Source organism: Nuphar pumila, chromosome 8 (assembly GCF_984573655.1).
Source record: "Nuphar pumila chromosome 8, dmNupPumi1.hap1.1, whole genome shotgun sequence".
In the NCBI taxonomy this organism is placed as follows: Eukaryota; Viridiplantae; Streptophyta; class Magnoliopsida; order Nymphaeales; family Nymphaeaceae; genus Nuphar; species Nuphar pumila.
Genome location: NC_143256.1, coordinates 121783597 through 121805508, shown reverse-complemented (window position 1 = coordinate 121805508; position 21912 = coordinate 121783597). Strand labels below are relative to the sequence as shown.

General features: G+C 38.1%; 1 protein-coding gene across 4 annotated transcripts in view; it reads right to left on the bottom strand.

Moving 5' to 3' along the window:
• Positions 1 to 21912, bottom strand: part of LOC149830481 (plasma membrane ATPase 1-like) — a 36302-nt gene that overhangs the window by 7032 nt on the left and 7358 nt on the right. The window contains exons 1-18 of one of the 4 annotated variants that reach the window (XM_090016549.1): positions 13631 to 13745; positions 9592 to 9660; positions 9332 to 9451; positions 9134 to 9232; positions 8895 to 9032; positions 8637 to 8771; positions 8364 to 8543; positions 8046 to 8252; positions 7840 to 7959; positions 7602 to 7721; positions 7384 to 7506; positions 6738 to 6842; positions 6493 to 6637; positions 5110 to 5274; positions 3534 to 3772; positions 3407 to 3439; positions 1427 to 1508; positions 1119 to 1279 (exon numbers count right to left, since the gene is read on the bottom strand). In XM_090016549.1, the coding sequence (XP_089872675.1) occupies positions 1119 to 1279; positions 1427 to 1508; positions 3407 to 3439; positions 3534 to 3772; positions 5110 to 5274; positions 6493 to 6637; positions 6738 to 6842; positions 7384 to 7506; positions 7602 to 7721; positions 7840 to 7959; positions 8046 to 8252; positions 8364 to 8543; positions 8637 to 8771; positions 8895 to 9032; positions 9134 to 9232; positions 9332 to 9451; positions 9592 to 9645 (2226 nt within the window). In that variant the 5' untranslated portion in view covers positions 9646 to 9660; positions 13631 to 13745. Of the gene's footprint in view, positions 1 to 1118; positions 1280 to 1426; positions 1509 to 3406; positions 3440 to 3533; positions 3773 to 5109; positions 5275 to 6492; positions 6638 to 6737; positions 6843 to 7383; positions 7507 to 7601; positions 7722 to 7839; positions 7960 to 8045; positions 8253 to 8363; positions 8544 to 8636; positions 8772 to 8894; positions 9033 to 9133; positions 9233 to 9331; positions 9452 to 9591; positions 9661 to 9782; positions 9945 to 13630; positions 13746 to 21912 lie in introns of those variants that run through there. The other 3 variants (XM_090016547.1, XM_090016548.1, XM_090016546.1) reach the window with 3 other exon arrangements.

Genomic DNA, 21912 nt, shown 5'->3' with positions numbered 1-21912 from the left:
CAGGCATCTTCCACGGACGGCACCGCGGACTGCTCAGAAAGTATGAAGGATCCTTCACTATCACAAAGAAGGTGGGCAAGCTGGCGTATAAGCTGGAGTAACCTCAGACTTTAAGGTGCACCCAGTGTTCTACGTGTGCAACCTCAGGCAGTTCCACCCAGACGATGGAGATCCGGAATGCAACGTGCCACAACGCGCTCCCATCATGTAGATGGCCCCGACAGCACAACGTGCCGAGAAGCGCCTCAGTAAGATCATTCGTCACAAGGTCAACTACTTAGGCAAAGTGAAGAAATATCTAGTGCAGTGGGAGGAAACAGCGGAACCAACGTGGGAGCCTGCATTCTGAATGAACAGCCGCTACCCGACTGAAGTCAGGGCTCGCCATGAAACAGATGGCGCCGAGGACGACGCATGATTTGAAGGGGGGAGCATGTTCCCTTGCGACTTACATTGTAAAGTTGTGCTTAAAGTCTGTTTTGCTTTTGTTGAGTCTGATGCAAGTTGCCCGGTTCAGGTGAATCAATACCCCGAAGAGATAGCCCGTATGCTTGAACTAAATAGCCCTCGGGCAAAAATTATGAATGAATTAAATGCGTTGAGCTTTCTTTTGTTCACCCTCGTTGTGATTGCAATTCTTCTCTCTCTATTCTCCCTTGCTCTCTTACACTTTGGTTACAAGCTTCCGCGACTGGCAAGCGAGCTGACAAGTAGGCTTGCGGAGGTAAGGAAGGACTGTCGTGCCGCGCTGGCCCATTGAAGGAAATAGGCCCGTGACACAAATGAAGCATGTCATAAGTCACACAACTGAAGATCTACATTGAGAATAGTCATCACTGCCATATTTATGAATTAAGAACATTCCCTCATTGTCTCTTTAGGATGAAATAATAAAAATATCATGTAATCAAGACACAAAGATATGTTGGACATTGTTGCACTTTATCTTGCATGCTAGATACTATTTATCAACCCTAACATTCAGTCAATCAGAATAATAGTGATGCATTCAGTATAGGTGCAGTTTGTTTTAATCCAGATACCCTAAATGTCACAGAACAATAGTATCATGAGATTGGAATGTAGGACACACAAAGCTCCAAAAGTTTTCATCATACCGGAAAGAAGTCAGTCTTATAAGCTGCCCAGAAGAAAATCACAGTCATCATAGCCAGGTAGCTGCCGAGAATAATACCAGTTGCAAAAATCTCAGCCAGCTTCCAGCTGTCTGGAAGAGGAGATGGCTTCACCCTGTCCTTCGATATTGTCATAATTGTACCTGTTACAATGAAGGCAACAACTTTATTTTTTTCACAAAACTGGCAGGCTATCATCTCTCAAATAGTCACACTAATCATCAAAGTTACGAAACAAAAGCATGTAAAGTTCATAAGAGATGAACACTTATTAGGTAGAGGACACCAACCATCATTGAGGATGGCAATGATCAGGACCATAAATGGAGGGAAGTCAAATTTCCATATGAGGGCCAACAACATGAAACCGAGCTGCGCAAAAGGACTCAGATGTAAGATATCATATTCAGTATTACGAATCATACAGGAAACAAAACGTTTGTGATATTCTGGAACATGTACTCTCAGATAATCATAAACAAAGATTCCCCTAAATAAACAAATGTATGATTCATTTGCCTGGTACAAACCTATGTCACATAAGTGCAGGTGCAGATGCGGGTGTGGGTACTAAGGGTGCGACATGGCAGTTTCAAAAAACTTGGGTGTGTGTGTATGTGAATACATATTTAAGTATATACTATACATAAAACTGGAATTGATTAAGGTTAACTGAGTCCAGTTTTTGACAGAAATAGACCCGGGTGCGGTTGACCACACCTGACACTGAGGAAGCTGTGTTCAAGTGTCACACCACCATGGACGTGGGTGCAACATGGGTGCGTTGACCTTTTAGAAGAGTAAGTGTTACATAGGTACAAAGCATTCATCTCTTTGTAATTGATTAAACAGGCCAGGCCATCTAGATCAGTACTAGTAAATCACATCTATCCTGAATAAGCCACTGAACTGGACAAGGTGAAAATGCAAATGACTGCTCAAAAATATTTCAACAAACTTTTGGAAGCTTTAGACACCAAATCTATTAGAAGTAAACTTTGGAGGCTTGAAAGATGAAAATGCAAATGACTACCAAAAACATTTCCAAACTTTTGGGAGCTTTAGAGACCAAATTATTAGAAGCCAGCTTTGGTTGATCCTTGGAGTGCTGAAGTACTTTGAGTAGCAATTAATTCAAAAAGGGGAGGAAGAACATACAACAACAACAACCGACTATAGGAGTCACATTTCTGTTTTCCTTTGTTTTGAAGTGTGCCTGTCTTGATTCTTGTAAAGATTTATCTCCCACCTTTTTTATTATGGAATCCAGTTTGATTTTAATACTCTCCAGTCTTCAGGTATTTTAGTTACTTTTAGGTTGTTTCTTATTTAAACATTTTATGTTTTGCTACAAAAAAGTAGCCGTTCTTTTAACCAGAATGAACACAGTAATATTAGTTTATAAGCTACAACACAACCATGACTCTCAATAACCCAGCAAGTAATCGCCATGGGAATTTTTTTTTTTTAATTCACAGGAATACTTCAGGGAAACGCCATGAAAGTGAAAGAACAAGGAATTACCAGAAAAATATATTGTTCCAAATTGCAGGAGAATATTAGGATTTTATTTTTCTTTTGAGAAGAGAAGAGGGTTTGCAGTATTATTTTTATTACATCATGATCATACAATTATAAATTCCAACTTCATGGCATTTTAAAAATATTGGGACAACCCAGAGATTCTATATATCAAAAATCTTGGTGAAAATATCAATGTTGTTTCCAAATATCATATTTGTGACAGAATTTACAATTCAACAAGATGATACCTCAGAAGTGCAATCAGGCCACTAGCTATGTGACATGGATAATGGCTGTGGATATGGAGATACAGACATTTTTATGAAGTTTTCAATATGACTAGTATGTAAGGAGATATAGAACGGGAGCCAAAATGGAGTATCCGTGTGACATTGCCTGCTATAACACAGTGAACATGAATAGAGAGATATTCTCCTCAGTTGATGAATACTTAATACTTCATTCGCAAGAATCTCATGCATTCAGATTTATGTTTTATTTGTTGTAAAATACTCTTAATCTTGTATTATTTCAATTTCGCACGCAGCAGATCTTGATGCTGCCTTGCTAGAATATAGACATGTAGCTCTTTGTCTCAATTAGGTTGACCTGTACAATGACATTTTGCAAAATAAAATGGAGTCAAACTTGCAAAAAGGTAAGAAATCTAGTATATTTTGCACAAAATAGTGAAATGAGCAGATCTTTTAAAAGAAAAACAGTAATGACTGTAGCAGGCCACCAACCACAATACGGATGGTAATGGAAACCGCATAAATCTGCAATCAATAAACCAGCACAAATAAGAAAGCTGCATGTGCATGTAAAAGCAAAGGAACTAAAGCATCTGTTGAAGAGACATGCATGACATACTGTATAATTTTTCATCCTCTGGAAGATTGCACGACTAGTTAGTACAGCACTAATTATGACGCTTAAACCAGGTTCGGTTAGAACAATGTCAGAGGCACTACGAGCCGCATCGGTTGCATCAGCAACAGCAATCCCAATGTCTGCCTTCTTTAATGCAGGAGCATCATTCACTCCATCGCCAGTCATTCCACAAATGTGTTTTCTTGCTTGCAAGCGTTTTACTATCTCATATTTATGCTCTGGAACAAATCACAAATAAAAAAAGAGATTAAGTACAAAAAATCAGAAAAGAACAACACAATCTTATGTGCATGCATACATACATGGGCAAACATTTTGATGCTAATGCTAGGTACGGTACTGCCTAGTAGGAAGTGTTGTTGCAAGTGTTATCTACTTAAGCAAAACCTATGGGTGTCTTTATCATGGTTGTTTACTAGGAAAAATGTTTTCGATCTAGTTGTTTTGACATAAAAATACAAGCATTTGAATCATGAAATTTCAATATGTTTTAGGCCATGGATTGTAATTTTAATATCATTATAGACAACATTTTTTTTCTAACTAAACTATAGAGATCAAATCTGCAGGGTCCAATCCATGAAGCATTCAATCAATTGTTAGAAAATCAATGAGGCATACTAATAAGGATGTCGGGCATTGGTAGGATATCCAACTGACTTGAAACCGTCTCCTCGGGCTAGGTAAAAAAATTTGAATACAATTGAAAAATGGGTTTGGACACAATTTTGCATGATAGAATCCAATCAGATATGAATTCAGATTCGGATTTGGGTTATGAGTACAGAGCTATGTCACCTGGGTACGGGTACAACACAACAATTCCAAAAAAATGTGGGTACGGGGACACGTCTATATATATATTAAATATCACATAAATACAAAATAAATTCAAAATAAACTGAATATAATCTATTTATATGCTATATCTAAAATATATATTATATACTGAAAATCTAAATTTATAAACTGAAAATATAATTTTAAATTATAAATTAAATACAAACTTGTATGTACGGAGGGTAAAATGGTGTGTCCAGGTGTCAACACGCGTCGACACTGGTACAAAGGGTAAAATAGAGTGTCTGGGTACCTAGGTACAGAGGAAATAAGGCTTCCCTTGAGGCATGAGAGTTACCACACCTGCTCATATGCTGGTGATAAAGGTGAGAAAATTTTCTGATAAGCACTAGAAACGGGTCTGACTAAAACTGTATATTCAAGTAGATTTCGGGTCAGATTTGGTTTGAATTTTTTCTTTTCACATTCGTGCCCAAATATGAATCTGACTTTGATTAGGGCACATCCAATTAGTCAGATTTGGTAATGCCCACATCTGAACTGAATCCGACCTGCTTACACCCCTACTAACTCGATAGTAGGTACTATTGCGCTTCTCTCTCTCTCTCTCTCTCTCTCTCTCTCTCTCTCTCTCTCTCTCTCTCTCTCTCTCTCTCGAGAGAGAGAGAGAGAGAGAGAGAGAGAGAGAGAGAGAGACCTAAGTTATACTTTATTTATACTAGAACCCAGAAGAACAAAGATGAGAAACAAATACCTGGAAAGACACCAGCAAAGCCATCGGCCTTCTCAATCAGCTCATCAATAGGCAAAGCAGCAATGGACTCATCCTTGTGTTGGCCAAGCAATGAAGAAGATGGATACATGTTTGTTCCCATTCCCAAGCGGCGCCCTGTCTCCTTAGCAATTGCAAGTTGATCCCCTGAACAATGTTTGCAAGATTCATTGAGAAAACACTGTTTATGTAGTACAGGCTTTCCAAAGAATAAATTATAAAGATTCCAACATTTTTCTACTTGGACACAAGGTTGATTTTAAAAAAAAGTCATTTGTATATACAGCTTGTAAAGGTTACAAAGCACACATGCAGAACCGCCACACCATACTCTTTCTAATGATAAAAAACATAGGAATTCTGAAGGTTACATTGCTTTCATACAGAATTGCCATGCTTTTCTAGGGATCAACTCGTAAAAACACATGGCATGTTTGCAAACCTGTGTGTCAATGTCTGACCTGGGAAAGTAGCCTGTGAATTGCTTCCTCAGGAGGATAGGTGGAGAAATATTTTCACAGTAAAAACTCTCATCTGACCAACTATGAAACACTAATTTGGAGAAATTTTGTCTGATTTCCAGGAGAGAGAAGGTTTCACAGGTTAGCAGACATGCCCATAAGCTTCTCAAGGTTTTCAAACTTAAGAAACAAGGCAGGATATTGGTCGGAAAACATTTATAAATATGAAACAGAGCTCTTGACATCCAAAGAAAAACAGAGGTCCACAACCATCAAAATCCACAACAAATTGTAAAAATGAATATTGATTCGTAAATAACACTCACAAATGCTATACTTGCCAAGTTGGAATAGCATTGGGAATACTAAACTTTATTAACCACTTCACAAAACATATATCAGCTAAACGGAAATACTGAAAATGTATAGCTAGTTATACAGATAGAAGTGAAAGTAAAACAACCAAATGACAGGAAATTGCTAGCATAATCTTCGTGTTATGAATGTGGTTTTAAGCCCCAAGGTCAACAAGCATGCTGGTTTCAGCAAAACTTCAAACTTTTCAGGACATTATTTGACAGTGGAATCGACACTTTCCCCATCAATCTACTAAAACGTGGTCATGAAAACCCTTTTTGAAAAGAACCAATTTTAGGTCTAGCACATAGGGAGCTTGCATAGAACACTTAATTAGAGAAAAACAACTGTTGCAGATCGTAATAATAAGCATATTAAAACATTAATGTTTTCATTCTGAACACCAAACATCCACAGGATACAAGCAAATCATGTATTTCTTTTACCACTAAAATACCACTAATACACCCACCACAAAAGATTACTTGATAGCAGGTTAACAGTAAAAGATGAACAGAAGTGCATAAGCGTAATTGACAAAGCATACCTGTGATCATTTTAACACTAACACCAAGATTGAGTGCCCTTCTGATTGTTTCTGCACTATCATGTCTAGGAGGGTCAAACAGAGGCATCAGACCAATAAATTGCCAAGGTCCTCCTGGACTCTCCTTTCTGCCCTCTGGAACTTGCTGAACAAAAATACCAAATCACATGCCAAAATGTTGTGCATAGTAGAATTATGTCATGAAGTTTACACAAATAGAAAGAGAAGTGATCCCATTATGGTACCTGATACGCAACAGCAAGCGATCGAAGTCCGCGTTCTGCAAACTTGTCAATTATAGCATGAACTCTTCGTTCAATTTCTGATCTATTGTGTGCCATGTTAAGAATCTAACATTGTAGTCAAAGTGTCAAAAACAAGGATTATATATAAAGTACTTGGCCCCTCCTAAGTCCTAACAACTTATGGTTTGGACAGAGAAAGGAGAGTTTTTGTTTTCAATGTTTTTATCACATGATTTGTAAATAAGACCCTACAAATATATCTTTATAGTTTATTTAGTGGAGATCATGTATTAGATTAGAGAATTTTATGTTTATAGTTTTATACATATTTATAAAGGAATCCAAAAATCAACAGTCCATATTCCATCTAAAATTTACAATATAAATTTTCAGGTTTTCTCATTGAAATAATTCAATCCAGAGCATGTTTTCTAGTAAACAAGCAATGGTCAAACCATCTGCAGATTCAGATTAAGCAGAAACCTCCTGAAACATTGAAAAATAAACTGTCCATTCTTCATCCACACCGCAAGGTGTTAGGAGAGAGAAGCATGAATAAAAAAAAAATCATCAACATGGACCTGTTGATCACCATTGCCAAGTTAATCAAAATTCATTACGAAAAACAGGCTAAACAAGAAAATACCTGTTCAGGTGCACCTTTGCTAACTCGATGCATTCTCCCTTCACTGTCAATATATGTTAGTGCAGTTCGTTTGTCTGTTGGGTTAAATGGAAGGAAATGAACTTCTTGAATACCAGCTCTCGCCTTTTTCATAAAAGCAAACAAATGAATACTAGAACAATCCAAATGAAATAAAAAGATTGAAACCGAGGAGGTAAACAAAGAGAAAATTGCACTACCTCCTTTGGATCAGCTAGCATATTCACGATGGCTGTGTCAATGGCATCTTGATTTTCAGTTCGTGAAGCTCTTGCAGACATTAGAATGACTGTTTCCTTGTCCACTCCTTTTGCAAACACCTGAGTATGTACAAACATTACAACAGGGCAGGAGCATGTTTCAAAGAAAAAGAGGGAACATGAAAAAAATAAAAAGTGGATCACTTTGTTTCTTTCATTTTGCATTTTCAACATCAACCTCAACCAAATTTTTGTCAACTGTAAGCTTATTCAATGTTAGTGTCCCGGTCTTGTCACTGCAGAGCACATCCATCCCTGCCATTTCTTCAATTGCTGTCATTCTCTTCGTAATTGCACCCTGCATTACCACATCACTCAGCACAGGAGAGCAATGCATACACACCAAGAAAGCAAAGCACAAAAAATTGGATTACTAAAGCCAACCTGCTGAGACAGGCGGTGCGATCCGATAGCCATCGTAACAGATAAAACAGTGGGCATGGCAATCGGAATTCCACCAATCAGTAACACCAAAAGATTATCTATCCCTGGACGATATTTGCGATCTTGAATGGGATACATGACAATTATCTCTATTATCATGCCCACCGCAATCGAACATATACAGAAATTCCCAATTGCAGTCAACACCTAACAGCATGAAATACCTCAAAAATCAGACGAACAAAAAAAAAACACGACCAATCAAAATGCAGGGAAAGGGAAAAGAGAGGAACGTGAATTGTCTGGTATCACCAATACCTTCTGGAAGTGACCGACTTGATTAGTACTATCGACAAGATGAGCAGCTTTCCCGAAGAATGTATGAACACCAGTAGCAATAACAACTGCTTCAATCTCTCCTTGCTTGCAAGTGGAACCAGAGTAAACCCCATCTCCTGGGTTTTTGGTTACAGGCAAGGACTCTCCAGTAAGTGCAGACTATGAACCACGCCAACAATTAAGTCTTCGAAAATGAATTATACTGAAAGATAAGGTAGAAATTCGCATAACCAACAAGGACACAAGGACTACCTGATCAATCTTCAATGGATCTCCTTCAAGAAGGCGGGCATCAGCAGGAATGATATCGCCCAGTTTTATACTGATTATGTCCCCAGGAACCAAAATGGATGCTTCTTCCTCGCTCCATCGCCCATCCCTTAGGACCTATACCACCAAGAGCAAGTATGATTGCCAAATTACCTTTCAATTTTGAAGCCGTTGAAGAAGAGAAAACGAACATAAAAGGTGCTGATGCAGAGTGCAAGAACATTGGAGGGTAAGCATTACCTTCGCCTTGGGGGCGAGACGAGCCATGAGGGCAGCGGCGGCATTTCCAGCATTGTTTTCCTCGATGAAGCTTATGGTTGAATTGATGAGAAGAAGGGTTATGATGCCCACAAAATCTTGCCAATCAGGAGGCTTCCCCTAAACAAAGACACCCAAGAAAGAGTAACAAAACGCAAGAAGAAAGACCCATTTCTCAATGAAGAAAAAGAAAATGGCGCACTGCACCAGCAATTGCTTACTCCTCCATTAGCGAGGGCAATAGCCATTACAGCAGCTGCTTCCATAACCCATGATAGAGGGTTCCACATAAACCCCAAGTACTTTAAAAATTTGCTTTCCTGAACAAAACCACCACAAAAAATTAAGAAAAAAAATTCAAAGAAGAATCTTAAAAGACTAAAAAGTGAAAGAAAGAAGAAGAAGAAGAACATGGTTACCTTCTTTTCCTCGAGTTTGTTTTGTCCAAAAATTTCCAATCTCTCTTTGGCACCATCGCTAGTCAAGCCCTCTTTAGTACACCTCAAGTTCTCAAAAACCTCTTCGATGGGTATGTTCTCCTACAAACACCACCCACAGCCTCCAACGGATCAAGAAAAAAAGACCATACAAGAAGAAATTTTCTAGGAAAGAAAGAAGAAGAAACAAGTCTTTAAGACCAAAAAAGAAACAAAATAAGCAACCAAAAAAATTTAAGTACCAAATCGACTGCCTCCTTGACAACGGCATCCAAAACCTCGCCCTTATCCCCCATTTCCACTAGTTACTCCTAAGAAATCACAAGATCCATCAAGAAATCAAACACCCATATCACAAAATAGCCGTTGGCGACCAACTAATTCTTTCGCTTGGAAAACCAGAAAAAAAAGTCCAAGAAGAGGTTGGGAGTACTTTGCAATCCAACTTTCTGAATTCAGGATACAGCAGGGGAGAGAGAGGTGCGGTCAGTTCCCAAGATGGATGCTTGAAATTGGACGGAGGCAGCAAAGACAGCACGTCTTTTTTTTTTACTGACGAAAGATGGCATGTCCTTGAAAAGGTACAATGACAGCAAACGTGGGGTGAGAGAGAGAGAAAAAAAACAAAGAATTCATTATCTCTCTTCTCTCTGGATTCTGGAAAACAAAGAATTCTCTCTCTCTCTCTCTCTCTCTCTCTAACTTGTCCTAACCCCACCTTTCCCCTTCTGCCAACCGGCAGCATAGAAAATGTGTAACGTATTCATTTTAATAATAATTAACAAAATGGCATTTTAATTTTTTCTGAGGACAAGGAAAGAAACGCCTTCTGATTTTTCTTTTCGGCCCCTTCTTTTTACGAACAGTTTAATTCTTCTTCATTGTTCTCCGTGCATCACATCTGCATACTGTGTAGCAATTGCATGGTTGATGGTACATTCCATCTTGCTATGGATGCACATGGCGGGATCATTTTGCGTTTCTAAAGTATTTTTTCCTTACTTTACGCTTCCCGGCATAAGCATAAAGCAGTGATGCATAAAGAGCAGTGATGCATAAAGTGACCCTTTAGAAAGTCTACTTTAGAAAAAAAAACAAAAAAGGTGTTAATGGATTGGATCTCAGTGGGAACCGATTCAGTTATGGTGATTGTAACCATAATCAGCCGACTTATTGGTTCGTTCACGACTCACGAGCCTAGATGCAGGTTTGGCTCAGGTCGGGTTTTATCGTGTCCATTTTTTTAAATAGTTAAAAAAAATTGGATCCATACCTGAACCAATTACGCATGATGAAAACTATAGCCTGCATGAGATAATGGGTTTGGGCATAAATCAATGGGTTTGGGCATAAATCAAGTAGGTATAGACGGTAGGGGTGTCAACGGGTTTGGTTCAGAACAGGTAGAACCAGACTTGAACCTGATTTTTGGGTATGGTATCGGGTCTGGACCCAGGTATAATCTGATCCACTATAATAAAAACTATACCCAAACCCGATAAGAACTACATAAAGTTCATAAACCAAACCCGTACCATTCCCCTTTAAAATAATATTTTTTTATCATTTTTGCATTGAAAATTTGTGGGTCTTAATCAGAACTGGAGTTGGGCCTGGGTCTGGTTTAAAATTTCACAAACTATACCTAGATCCATGTATTAATCGGACCTTTGGGTCCAAACAGGCTAACTTTTTAATTAGGTTTAATAATCTGTACAGACCCATTTTGGTTCGGGTTTGGCTATAGATCTGCGTGTGAATGAAATTGTAGACCCATATGGGTTAATGGAATCGAGAAACAGTCAGTTTTTAATCGAGCAAATGTGAACCTTTAACAAAATTATATATTAATAAACACTCCAAAAACTTCTTTTTTTGTTTGATATTCATACAGAGAAACCACCTCCAAAATCACAAGATCACAGACAAAGCCGCACTAGCTCTTGACAGTACAAAACTCCGAAGGCTTAATTTTATATATATTACCTGTGAGCAACAAAATGTATAATATTAATAAATAATAATGACTAATAATATACCAAATTGACCTCTGACATGTTTATTTTGACGTTTGTCACATGCATAGCAACATTTGGAATTGCTATTTATTAAAAAAAAAAATGAAGCATGCATGTGTATTAAGGTACGAAGACTAATATGCCTTTGCAACATCCCTCAATTTTATAGTTCTGTCCCTCCCTGTTGTTGCTATGAAGAATTAACAATCACGTTTGCTTAAGGGTGCGTTTGAATGCCTCGGATTTCAGATCCCAGGAACTGATGTGACACAAACATGCTGATGTGGCAGTAAAAATCCATCTGCCATGACATTACAAGCAATGGAAGATTTCTGGTTTTGGGTAATAAATAAAAAATTTCAAGAGAAATATGAGAAAAAGGTATTTTCCCAAAATATTGATTTTGACATAAAGATCTCAATATTTTCATCTAAAAGATAATATTGTGATTTTTAACACTGCATAATATTTTGACTGTCCAACCCAGCAACTAAAATATCACGTTCTTTCTGATATTGATTAAAAAATGTCAATATTTGTTACCATGTACCAACGGGGTCTCGGTTCATCTGGTAGGAGCAGCTAGTGTACATCACGTCACCTTGTGTTCGGACGCTGCAAGTTCAAATCCCAATGGTATCTTTGTACAACTGGTAGGGGTCGGACTAACCCCAGCTTGACTCCTAAAAAAAAAAATGGATGTTGCCATGTAGGTTGGGAATTTTAAATGAGGCAAATTCCTCCCTAACAAATCTTTGTTATATAAAACCAATGTTGTCAGAATGGGCCGAATTAGTCCTCAGCTGATTCACCTGCCATTTTAATAAAAGTTTTTAAATATTTTTTAAGAGAAATTATTTTTTAATATTTTAAATACTTTTTATTTTTTTAATGACACTTGTCATCCAATGATAAAAAAGTACCGATTCAATTCGATTCAGAGGCTTTTTTTTAGAAACCAATTCAGCTACTCGACTCATTTTAACAAACATTGTATAAAACTGAAGGGTTCTGTGCACATTCCTTGCCAAAAGGTCGAAGTTGGGTATACTCCCCCTGGGCAGAAAAAACCTGGGGGTTTTACACCAATGAGCTCATTGAGTGAAGCAGTTCTCCCCGATTATCAGCAACAAACATTTTTATTTAAATGCATGCTCCTGCTAATATATTGTTAAGACCAATGTTGTAAAGAATCATTTCAAACCCATATCGATTCAGAGAATCGAGCGATTCCAATTCAGGACTGAATCATTTTGAATCGGCCAGCTTTTAGCCACAAACATGTCAAAAAATACCAAAGAATTATTTTTAAACCAATTTTCAGATTTATTTGAAAATTAGCTCTACCTATACCATACGAATTGTCCGATTCACAATGATACGGACAAAGTTGGTTAAGACTTGATTGCAAATCGATTCCCACAACCACCCTCAAGATGAAATGCAATCTGTACCAAATTATGAGTGCATGAAAGGACAAGCTACTAGCTTTTGACAAAGAATGCAATTAACAAGAACTACGGGACCCAACTGTCACTCATCTTCTGAAACTTGGCATACCTTAAATACTTTCTAGAGAGGCGCACAGAAAAGCATATCCAAAGATGCACTAATATTCCACAAGATATACAGCTAAAACAGCCATCTTGATCAACATATTCATTAAAGCATATCCAAAGTTTAGAATCCACAAATTTAAAGGCAGGAGGGCTTTCTGAGTGGATCCACTTTTCTGGATTTGCATCTCTGCCAAGAAATGAAAAGCAAACCCAAAAACCGAAAAGAAACCAAAAAAATGAATCTAAATGTACTAGGAATTTGTTTCCCTAGAGAAATGCAGTCACAGCGCACCAAATTTACAGCACAAAAATGGCCTCCACAATCCCCCTATGCTATATCATATTAGTATATCCCAACTGTTCAAGCCTCAGCAGATAACATGTTTTGGGCAATAAACAGCACCACCTTCTCACCACATATTCTACATCCCATCCCCAATCTCCAAAATTACTGTGTAAATTTGTTAGTCCATCAGTACCACCATTCATGGTGGTGGTAACCCCCAGCGCAATAATCCAACAATATGAAGAACAGGAGGATCAAAAAGACAACAAAAAACAAAAAAAGGAGATTTCATCCTAAGAAAAGAGCATTCTAATCAAAATTTCCTAGTGTGTGTGTATATATATATAGTCAAAACCCACTACCGGTCATAATGGAGAATGTCAATCCCAAGCGCTGGTAACGCCAGGCCCATACCCACCTGCATTTCCACCACCGTAGTAATCAACAGAAATACCACCACCACCTCTAGAATAGGAGCCATCCCGACGAAAGTCGCGACCACCAAACCTGCCTCCCCCTCCCGAACGACGGTTCCTTCCCCCACCACCATAGGATGATCTAGCAGCATAGTGTGATAGCCAAGCAGGGACTTCCTGGTTTGATTCTTGCATCAGCTCAGCCAGCGCCCTTGCTAATGACGAGTTGTTCTCGTTAAAGAATGCAGTTGCCAAGCCACTCTTTCCTGCTCGCCCAGTTCGTCCAATGCGATGGACATAGTCATCTATATCATTGGGCAGGTCAAAGTTGACTACATGAGCAACATGAGGTATGTCAAGCCCACGTGCAGCAACGTCTGTAGCAACCAAGATTGGAGTGATACCACTCTTGAAGGATCTCAATGCATGTTCTCGCTCCTGCAGTAAGATACACATCTACCAATTGAATGTTGAGTAGTAAACAATAGATCTATCCTTCAGTAATGACAATGGCATATAAGTTCAATATAATATTCAATGAATCAACAACATAAACATACTGCACACTGCAGCAGACGAGAGAAAGGTAACCTCTGATCAATAAATTGCGAAGGAATGATGACCATTTGGCTATGTTACCTCAACATTCCTAGAAGTCCAGTGTGTCCATGTCCAACTGTGTCCAACACCAGAACTTCTTGACACACTTGGGATATAGTTATTTTTTAACTTCAAGAAAGTGCCCAAGACTACTGGACATGTTGAACACGGCCTGTCAATTATTGAACAGTCTAAGAGTGGTGTATAGACACTTCAACAATATCCGGACAGCCAGAAGCCTTACGGCCTAGATATCTAGATACTTTACCCAACCATATTAGCCAAGATATATACTAATCTCTGTCCTCACGTAGCATGCAACAGAAAGCAATCTCCTGTTTACTTTGCAGTTTTCCCTGCACCTACTTTGTGACTGACAAAGAGGATAAATGATCAATCCTTTGGCGCTTAACTACTAAGATTTGGCCAAGCCAGTGGAACCACATGCAGAAATGTTCAGTCTTCACTTTTCACAAACCCAATAGTCCATTAAAAGCATTTTTCATAGAGGAAAAAAAGATGAAAAAGAGTTTAGACCGACCAAAGGTCCTCTGCCTCCTCTTCAGGACATAGACAACGGGAACCTTTAGATCGTTTGACGAGATGAGCGGGCGCATAGGGATAAAACAACCACCCTGTTCAAGTTCCTCAACAAACAAATAACAAATGGAAGAATAACTACCAAGTAAAACAATCCACTGAATGAACTTTCAATTTGGTGTCTTCTGAACCTGGGACGCCCCACCACCCCAAATGTCTAACCGCCATGGTTATCAGCATAGTTGCATATTGATCACCTCATAGATGCAGAAATAGTGCTCCATGGAAAATTTACCTCACTACAAAATGCAATATGACCATCCTAGAAATATTGAGTTGGGACCGACAGCAAATCCCGTGCACTATTATATGTATCATTAAATATCACTCCTCAATACCCTGTGGCCTGTGGTTCTTAAATGGCAAGTGCCAAATCCATCTAAATGCCAAAACATCCTTCACAGTTAGCCTTATGAACAAAAAACCCTGTTAAGTAGTCACTTATCATGCAAATTTACCAAGAAGTTACCTCTGGTATTCTTTTGGCATATATTCTATTATTTAAAAAATGTGCATGCTTTAAAACAAGAATGAACTTAGCACATTATATTGGATTTGGAAAAATGGTTTTGACTGACAAAGAAAACAAATGGCTTTACAGTTAATAATTGACCTAGAAAAAATAGATGTGCAATAATATGATATTAGTAGACATCACCAGTTATCAATTGTGATTCGTGAATATTCTTTTTCTGTAAGAAAAGGGTATTTTGCATAATAGTGGACTTACATAAAGTATTCAATTTTTAAATGACTTGACCTCTATGTGAAATCAGATCTGTATGAAGAAGGAGAGGAAGAGACGAGACAGGAGAAAGAGGGGCTGCAGCAACTCAACACATGATTCCCAATATGGAACGTGTAGTGCTCTTTTAATAAAATATAACTGATCCCTTTTGTATAGTACAAAACTGCCCCTTGTATCAATGTACAAGGTAATATTAAACTAAGGGGCTAAACAGGAAACAAAATGTACATTAAATAACATGTTACAATGAAAAATATCAATCTGGATCCATGCATGGATCTGAATCTAGATCCAAATATCACCTCTCAACAACCTCCGTCAAGTTGTACATGATGAAAATCATGGACAACTTGCTCTTAAAATACCAAAAGCGTTGTTTGCTTAGGCCCTTTGTAAACAAGTCTGCCACTTGATCTTGAGTCCCAATAAATTCAGTTGTAATTTTGCCACTTTCTATATTACTCCTAATGAAATGTTGATCTATCGTAATGTGTTTTGTCCTTCCATGCTGTATTGGATTAAGTGAAATCTTAATCGCCCTTTGGTTATCACAGAATAAAATGGAACTCAGTATCTGCATCTGAGAAGCTATATCAATATTCAGCCTCAGTGCTAGAACGAGTGATTGCCTTTTGTTTCTTGTTACTCAATAAAACAAGATTTCTTCCAATAAAAATACAATACCCTAAGACTGACCTCCATTCATCAGAATCGCCAACTCAATCTGCATCTGAGAAAGTCGTCATTGTGAGATGTCTTCACTATTGTCCATTTTCTACTCACTTATGATTTCTTCATTATTCTACTCAGTGGCTGCATCTGGTTCCACTGGAAATAAACTGACACTCATAGATGGCTGATATCTCACTTATGATTCTTGTTATCTTTGTGCTCAAAATTCAACTCATCGAAGACAGCATTCCTTGAAATTCAAATGCACTTGTTCTCAATATCATAGCATTTGTACCCTTTATAATTGTCAGCATACACAACAAATTTGCAAAGATATGCTTTCTTATCAAACTTACTTCTCAAAAAAGCATAAATGTGAACATGACAGATACATCCCTATGTCACATGGGTGCGGGTGCAGGCGCGGGTGCGGGGATTCGGCACTTCCAAAAAAACTGGGTGCGGGGGTGCGGCAGGGGCAAAAATGTAAATATATATCATGTATAGTGTAAATGTATGAATGTATGGTAGCTGTTAAGGTCCATGACATTTATGCCCAACTTACTTTTTACCATTTTTTATCTTATATGGTTGTCCCCAGAGATGAAAGTGATGAGTTGTGGAGCCTGATTCATTGTTTTTGCCCTTGCAGGAAGGGGGGTCCGGGGGCTCCCGCGGGCGGGGGTCCAAAGGGGGCCGCCCTTAGCGGGGGGTTATAGGGGGGCAGCGCCCCCCCCCCCCCCAAAGATTTTTTTTTAAATTCCGCAGCCCATTTCATAGGGCAAAAAAATTTTAAAAAAAATCTAAAAGAAAATGGACAAAAATGACCCTGGGTGCGGTCAACGCACACAGGGTCGGGTTGACTGCACCCGGTGCCGCACCCGCGTCGAGTCGCGTTGATGCGGGTGTGGCACCCTGCTAGCCGAATCCCTGTGACATAGATACATCCATATGTTTTCAAAGAATTATAATAAGGATGTTTCCCAAACAACTCATAATACGGGGATTTGTCTAGAAGTATTTTCATTGGCAGCATGTTAATTGTTGTATAAAAGGCTTTTGTACAAAGAGATAAAGGGACATGTCCCTCATGCATAATGGCTAGAGCACTTTCAACAATGTGTTTATGATTTCTTTTAACAAGTCCATTTTGCTGAGGTATCCGAGGACAAGATACTCTCTGATTGTCTCCATTTTCCTTGAGGTACTCAATAAATTCATTTAAAGAGTATTCGCCCCCACCATCACACTGGAAGTTAAGAATAAGGATAGAAAACTGATTGTGGATCAATGCATGAAAGTCTTTAAAGATTTTTAAAACTTTATGTTTGTGTTTTATGAAATATATCCAAGTATACCATGGATAATTGTCAATGAAAGTGACATAATATTGACTCCCAAAAGAAGAAACATTGGGAAATGGTCTCATACATCGGAATGAACAATTTTAAATAACTTGAAAGCACTTTTATTAATAGAAGCAAAAGGTAATACATGACTCTTAAACATTTGACAACTTGGACATACATGATTGTTCGACTATTGACTCATACTCGACCTTGAAATCAAATTATTATAAGTGAGCTTTTTAATAAAAGTTTTATTACAATGTGCAAGAGGACTATGCCAAACACGCGACTTGTTTGACTCAGACTCATTTATGTAGCAAGACGGAGAGCTTGTAGACTTTTCAACGGACTTGTTCTTGACTCCTACTGATGGATCTTCCTTAAAAAGGTACATATTTTCTCGCCTCTCTCCTTCAACATAAACAAAAAAGAGTAAAAATGACGCAAGAATTTGTATCATCAACAAGCTCAGAAACAAAGGCAAAGTTCTTTTTATGTAGAAAACGAGGAAGACATTGGACTATTGAAGACTAGAATTATACATAGGAATGGAGACTTTTTCAGTGTGTGTGATGAGGTGGCAAGTGTCATCTTCAGTGATAACTCTAACTTTTCCAAAATAAGGAATCAAATTTTTAAATTTACTTTCATCCCCGGTGATATGGTTTGTTGCCCTTAAGTCCAAGTACCAAACTCCCTAATCATTTTGCTTGAGATTCAGCCCTGTGATGACAGCCATCAGAAGTTGCTTATCGACTGACAAGTGTGACTTTGTTCTTGATTTCCCTAGCTTATTCGTTGCAGGTTTTGCCTATGCATTTGCCTCAATATTGTACCTTGGATCGTCCTTGAACCAACAGTTGGCCTTGATATAACCTGGTTTTTGCACATGATATAGGTAGGAATCTTTTCACCTTGATAGGTGATGGGAGGAGTGTTCGAAAGAGGAAGGAACCCATGATCTCCCTGATTTCCTCCACGACCACGTCCTTGTCCTCCTCGCATGCCTTATCAACCTCTCCCATATTGCATGCTAGAGATCAAAACGTTATGGCTTTTCGCTGCAACTAAGGAGGTTTTTGTTGTGCATAAAAAATTCATCTCAAACTGTAGCAGTTTGGGACGTAATGCTTCAAAGGTGGGCAGCACATCAAAACAGGACAGGGTAGTATACAGAACACTGTATTCGGGCACAAGCCCATTGAGAGCCTGTTGCACTTTGTCCCTATCTGAAATCTCACATCCGACCATAGCAAGTTGATCAGTTATCTCTTTCATCTTGTTAAAGTACATAATTGTCATGGAGTCCTTATTGAGATTCAAGAACTCTTTCTTCAAAAACATGATTCTTGCATCTGAAACTTGAGAATATGTTCATATAAGTCTGCCCAAAGTTCCATAGTTGTACAATTATTCGGAATGCTAATCAAAACGTCCTGAGATAGCATAGACATGATATAGGCAACGGGTGCTTGATCATGTTTCATCCAGGATATGTATTCTGGATTCTAAATGTGAGTTGTAGCAATCAGTGTTGTACGTATCATACGATTAAGTATGATATGATACATATCGTTACTTTTTGAAAATACGATCTGATACACACTTGTATCGTGATAAGAGTGTGTATTGTACCTATATCAAGTATATCATACGATACACCCCCTGGATCATGTTGTATCGTACGATACAGGGCGTATCGTATGATACAGGAGTGGCGCACTTAAAAAAGAACCAAAACTTACTTTTTAAGGTTTGGGTTTTAAAGGCCTCTTGAGAGCCAACTTCTCCATTTGTCTAGAGGTTGTTAGAAGGGAACCCATGCACCCTAGGAGCGATGAGATCGATTTGGAGGTCAATTTGTGTGCAAGAGAGAGAGAGAGAGAGAGTTTTGTGATTTTTTAAAGTAATAGTGTATTTTCATCATTTTTTTTACTCAAGTGGGTTAAAGTAAAAAATCTCTATTCTTTGCTTCTTATTGAGTTTTTTTGGGAAAAGATGACATCAGAGAATCCAGCATGGCAATGGGGCACTCAAGTGATAAGTGAAAACCAATTAAAAATCAAGTGAAACTATTGCTAAAATTCTTTTTCGGGTGGTATCACTCGATTAAAACATCATTTAACCGAAACACATCATAATGTGTATCCATGCACGTCAAGAAAATTATCGAATGTTGTGAAATGACAATGCCAGGAATTACTTGATGATCTGAAAGGAAAAAGACAAGAAAGAAAGATGAATGAAGTAGAAATGGGGTATGCGGAGCCTTAGAAGAATGTGTGTTACGAAGGTGAGCTTCCTACTTTTGATTCTGCAACCCCTAACATATGATCAAAAGTAAAAAGTTCTGCAGCGAAAGGGAAAGGTGTTGCTGGTGTCAGTAGTAGTGTCATCGCAGGTACAAAAATAAGAGTACGAGGGAGTTCTTCGAGAAGAGGTAGAGCTAGAGGTTCTATTATGAGTTTTTTCTCTCCTAAGACTGCCCTTGGAGAGCAACCTGACATTCGTACTGCTACGACTCCATAACATTTAGTCGAGCAGGCAAATGTCGTGGTTAGGAGATGAAACTATGATTCTTGAATTTATTTCAATGCGGCAAATTCTTTTTATTTTCAGGTCATGATAGAGGTCATAACCAGTATCGGGCCTGGATATAAGAAATCTTCATATCATGCTTTGAGAGAAAGTTTTAGATACTAATGTGAAAGAAATGAAAGCATATTGTGATGAAATGAGTCAGTCATGGAGAAAAACTGGGTGTAGCATCATGGCAGATCGGTGGACAAACAGAAAGTCAAGGACCTTGATAAATTTCCTTGTCTATTGCCCCAAATGAATTATGTTTTTTAAGTCAATTGATTTGTCTTATACACTCAAGACAACAAATGTATAGGTCAGAGTTTTTTATCAGGTTGTGGAAGATGTTCAACCTCAAAATATTGTGCAATTTATTACTGATAATGCAACAAATTATAGGGCAACAGGTTATGTCACATAGGTGCGGGTGCGACGATGCGGCACTTTAAAAAAACTTAGGTGCGGCAAGGTATATATAATTATATAATTTTTAACAGTTAACAACAGTAACACTGTTTTATAACAATATTTTTTTTAAGTTCAAATTTTGATATTTATGACCCTGGGTGCATTGACCGCACCCAGGGTCAGCTTGACCGCACCCAGGGTCAGCTTGCCGCACCCGCACCCAAGTCGCGTCTCATCGATGTGGGTGTGGCACCCTGCTGGCCGAATCCTTGTAACATAGGCTAATGGTAAAGAATTGGCGAAAAATTTTGGGTTATTCTTTTGGACTCTATGTGTTGCCATTGCATATACCTCATGCTTGAAGACATCAAGCAGCATGGATGAGATAAAGCAAACAATTGAATGCTACCAAGAAATTACTAAATTTATTTACAACCATGCATGAGTTTTGAGCCTAATGATAAAAGTATGTTGATGCTGCTGAGTTGGTTCGTAGTGCAGTTATTAGATTTGCTATGATTTTTCTTACAATGCAAAGTCTAGTAAAGAATAAAGCTACACTAAAAAAAATGTTTTCATTAGATGAGTGGAATGCATATCCTCATACATAAAAAATAAAGCCCAAAAAAATTATAGATATTGTACTCAGAAGTGAATTATAGGATTCATGCTTAAAGTTGTTGAGAATAACTATTCCTTTGGTGAAGGTGCTTAGATTGGTTGAAAGTGAAGACAGACGAGCTATGAGTTATGTCTAAAAGACTATGGATAAGGCAAAAAAGGTCACTAGAGATAATTTGAAGGGGAAGAAAAAAATGTACATACCTATATGGAACATCATTGATTATAGGTGGACTAAGTAACTTCATCAACCTCTTCATTTAAAATAGACCGGAAAGTCAACAAGAGACTTTTGGATTGCGTTGAAAGGTTGAACCCTGAGTATAGCATTCAAGATCAAGTTCATAAGAAAATAGAAACTTATGATAATGCATTGTACGATATAGGGAGACCTGCAGTAGTGTGAAACCATACCACGATGCGTCCAAGTAATTTATTTTGTCTATTTTAATTTTAATTTTAATTTCATATTGTTATTTAGTTATGATGTTTTATATGATTGTATATTTGTTCTTGTCTTATTGATTTCTCATCTTTTTATTTTTTTCAGACATGTGGTAAGCCAGGTTTGGAAGTTATGTTCTAAATTTGAGAGCTTTTATCATTCACATTCTTAGTCAAATATGTAGTGCAAGTGGATGCAAGAGAAACTGGAGTGCCTTTGAGCAAATCTATGCCAAAATAAGAAATAGATTAGAGCATAAAA